At 39.2% G+C, this 4,406-nt stretch overlaps 1 protein-coding gene across 5 annotated transcripts in view; it reads left to right on the top strand.

The window, feature by feature from the left end:
• Positions 1–4,406, top strand: part of mkxa (mohawk homeobox a) — a 28,433-nt gene extending 24,027 nt beyond the window's left edge. For 3 of the 5 annotated variants that reach the window (XM_081697765.1, XM_035533864.2, XM_035533865.2), the window contains 2 exons: positions 263–296; positions 432–4,406. In XM_081697765.1, the coding sequence (XP_081553891.1) occupies positions 263–296; positions 432–627 (230 nt within the window). In that variant the 3' untranslated portion in view covers positions 628–4,406. The remainder of the gene's footprint in view (positions 1–262; positions 297–431) is intronic. The other 2 variants (XR_014117207.1, XR_014117206.1) reach the window with 2 other exon arrangements.

Genomic DNA, 4,406 nt, shown 5'->3' with positions numbered 1-4,406 from the left:
ACTGCGTGTTATACTGTGTATGACTATGTATGTGACGAATAAACCGAACTTGAACTTGAACTTGAACACACACGCTGATCCCCCACACTACAGCTCCGGACCCTCTCAAAAGCTCATGCCCCAAACTGACTCCTTTCTCACTCACACTCACATGCACACACATCCCCCACTTGCATTCACTCCTTCATAATGCTGCTCATCACCATTAACCTGAGGTGAGTTAGAATTAACATATACCTTTGTTCTTTTGTTGTACTTTCAGAGGCTGTAGACCATGGATCAAGCGCATGTGACAAGTAAGTAGTGCATTGTACTGATTACAGTGACATGCCGCTACGCACACGAGCATGGAAACATTCACACTACAGCATAGTACTTGTTATTAGCTAAAGGTAACTGACCTGCGCACGTGCGCGTGCTTGCGCTTACAGTAGCGTGGCGCCAAAGGAGAAAGGACGCGGTAAAGATGAGACATACTGGCGGGAGATCAACGCAGCCATGGCTCTCACCAACCTGGCACTGCCCAAGGACAGTACCTCGGCCGGCACCACTAGCTGCATCATCCAGAAGTCCTCCCACATAGCTGAAATCAAGACGGTCAAAGTGCCTCTCTTGCACAAGTACTAGTGCCCATTCGCACCGAAAGGAAGACGCGACAGCTCCTTTTAATTTTGGAATTCGCATTTTCGTTGGTTTGTTTGTTTGTTTATATTTTGTGGTACTTATGAAGTAGCAGTATAATAATTTTTTTTTGTGTGTGTATTTTAAAGTGCCCTGAAATGTAGCACTTCTCGTTTCTGGGTTGGTGCCTGGTCTGGACGCACAAGTGCTTTGATCAGAGTCGACAAGTGCTGATGACGACAGTACTGCAGAGCGAGACATTTTTGCAACATTAACTTATTTTGATACAATTTTTATACTCTGAAATTTCTATTGTACCGTGCCAAAGTGCCTTCTTGTACACTTAAAAAAGAGAATTGTGCATCTTTGAGTAGGAGTGTGTTTCACATATGAAAATTCAGTTCCCATGGTGCATTTCCTGGAGTCTTGTAAAGATTCAATAGGGAATGTTTAGGGTTGACAGTGTTTATACCGTGGCCCCAATCCCCTTGGATTGGAATGTTATCATGTGTAGTGTATTTTGCATTACAAGTATTTCTTGCATTATATTTTTATGTGCACGATGATGTTCAGATCCCCAGTGTGCCGGTGACAGCTGAGTAGTTCAGTGACACTATGGATTTTGCTACAAATTATGCAACAGTCATCCTAAATTTATAAACTAATTAGGTATAATAATTAGCTTATTTTATGTATATTATCTCTATCAGGGGTTGTGGGTCTGTACCAGGGGCTCTGGGTGGCTTTATCAGGGATTCTGGGTCCAGTGCTCATGGATCTATGGCCTGTGCTGATTTTTGCTCTACTCCAGCTTCCCAACACCTGACGCAGGTAATCAAAGCTTCTTATTTACCTGCTTCCAGGGTGCTGGTATGTGGAACAGAGTACAATAAATGGACTAGCTGGGGTGCCTTGAGAACTGGATTAAGAACCCCTGATCTTTATCATCTTATTGGTTTTTCCTACATTATTCTCATGAACTTGATAAGCTATTAGGTAAGTTGGTACAGGATATGTTCCAGGGATGTACTTGGAACCTCACTGTCAGCCAACCTCACTGTCTAACTAGTTATTATTTTTCACCCAGTGCTTTGTAATGATTGCATTAATGGATTTTGGGAAGTTTTAGAACCTTTTGTACTTTGAACTTGCTAGGTTTGCTAACTTGTTAGGCAGTTATTAAAGTCACTAAGTAATGCCTAGTCATGATTGATTTGACTAGCTAGCAGTTTAGTTAGCTAAATATGCACTCTCATTGAAGTTAAATTGATAGGCCTTAGATTCAGCATTTTATAGTAGGTGTCTAAATAAGTTTAGATAACAGCATATGTGTGGCTACGAGACATTATAATGTATACTATTGCACAAGGTGGGGTCAACCTAAGCAGCAATAACTGAAAATGTTGATGTCTGAGATTTGCTTAAACAGCCTGCTTAATGAAGTCTTTATCAAGACTTCATTAAGTCTTGATAAAGACCACCTTTATCAAGGTGGTCACACACCTGTGACCACCCTAGCAAATAGTAGTTATCTGGCTTGGTGATTCTTTCAAAAGACAGTATTATCATATATTTATTATTATTATTGTATTATTATATAATGTATTATTATATAATAATACAATAATAATAATAAATATATAATGTATTATTATTATTATTATTGTTATTATTATTATTATTATTATTATTATTATTATTATTATTATTATTATTATTAATGAAAATGGATCATGGTGTCCAGACTGGTAGTCTGATGCCTCATTTTCGTTCCAGGCATTTGTCAGGTGTTGAAATTTGTTCACATTTTTGAAGGGATCAGACTCTCAAACACTCCAGGAAGCATCTCCAGTAGCTCCATATAACAGCCCCTTAAGGGCCTTTCTGTAATACGGTGAGATCAAGAACTGTCAAACACAGGAACCGGTATTAACATCAGGCATGTCCATATGTCCGTCCTGTGTGTGCTGTAGTCACCATGAACGAGCAACATACAAAACACACAGCCTTGAGTCAGTAAGACAGGTGTGCATATAAACACACACACACACCAGCCAGTATGTAGAGCCAATGGCAGTCTACGTGTTTTGTCTTAATCTTGTTTTTGGCTGCAACAGTGATACTATTTTGTCTCTTTAACTGACGATTTACCCATCTACTGCCAACAACAGCTGCAACAGCAGATAAAATCTCACTCAGCCAGCAAGCAGTTTCAGGTGTTTATTACGGCACTGACCCTCCTCACGGTGCCCCAATTCTGACAAACAGAGAACAGAATCCGTTTCGCTGACGGATACACACAGGCACACACGATGAGACTGGAGAGAAGAAGAAACGAGTTTCAAGGTTTGAATTTTGTCTTTTTTATAGCAAAGAAAGCCATGACCTAAAGGGCTTCTCACCCTGCTATCAGTATTATATTGTAATAAACGTACTGTGTTCTCGCACGTGCCTGCTCAGGGCCAGGCTGAGTGGTGGAAAAAGATCCTTGGCCCACCTCTGAGACTCTCAGCTGGTGAGAATTAAACTAAAATTGTTGTTTACAAGATGGAAGAGAGAGACTCCCATGTTTTCTGAAAAAAAAATCAAAAAACAACAACTCCACTTCAATGTTATCTTTGAGTCCATGAAATTTTAGTGTGTGTTTTGTGTGTGTGCACGCCTTTGTGTGTACTCCAGTTTATGGCAATGAACATTTTTTTAAATTTGGTTTAAGTGTGCTGTTTTCCAGTGTTGTATTGCTTTGAATGGAAATACTCTCCTTAATTTTCTAAAGTCTGTTCGGGGCATGTGTTATTTACATTAGACCCATTTATTGCCAAGTACACAAGCAAGAGAGAAGGGCCACTTTTTTTAACAGAGAGCAGTTTAAGATAACAGCTTACTAGCTGATGTTGTGTGTATCCTAAAGGTTCTGTTCCATATCAGATTGAACGTTCTTATTCCTGATGCCTCCCGGCCTTTGGTTTGACAAACCTCACCGAGCTCATGGTAAGAAGGGCCAAAGAGACTCTTATTTGTAAAAGCTGCATGCACTTATTCTCAGTTACAATTATCAGACGCTTAACTTTGTACTTTCATTTCATGACCTGGAAAACTACCAGTAAACCCATGGGCAACAGTGTTAGAGAACACGACTGCAATCAAGTTGAATACACATGCATGCCCCTGTTCTGTTTTTGCATAAGGCAGGTCCATTTCCAGAAGCTTTCAAGTTGATTCACTGATGCTGTTGGGAAGAAGGTGTATCATGTCTGAATCAGTGAGGAAAGTTTGGAGTCGTCCCCGTCCCCCCCCCCTTATCATTTTTTTTTTATTATTCATGAGGGGATGTAATAATTCTTTAGATCTTTCATGAACTTTAAGGTGAAACGCAGGAGAACAATCTCAGTCTCAAGTGTTTGAAGAAACCTGTCACCAAGACTGGATCATTTCTCAGCCTGAATCTCTTTCATATGTCTATTTTTGTACTGTATTTTTGTTCATTTTAATTATTCCCCTGGACATTTGCTTTCAAAAGACGCTGACTGACAAAAAGCAACTATTATGTTGATACTTCAGAACATCTTTAAATTATTAAGGACTGTAAAAACAGAAACTGGTGACAGTGGGCTGAGTTTTCTTAAATTGATAAGTTATATTAAGGTTTTTGTTTCCTTAGAGACTGGATGTTTATCCAATGACCAAATGTGTAATATCTCATTTATTCTTTGATTGTCTATTATTATTTTCTCCCAGGAATTATGTTTACTTCCACACAACATTGAATAAACATTTAAAGATGC

Source organism: Electrophorus electricus, chromosome 15 (genome assembly GCF_041902795.1).
Source record: "Electrophorus electricus isolate QZ-2024a chromosome 15, ASM4190279v1, whole genome shotgun sequence".
In the NCBI taxonomy this organism is placed as follows: domain Eukaryota; kingdom Metazoa; phylum Chordata; class Actinopteri; order Gymnotiformes; family Gymnotidae; genus Electrophorus; species Electrophorus electricus.
Note: the sequence above shows the minus strand (reverse complement) of the source record. Positions and strands in the feature narration are given on the sequence as shown.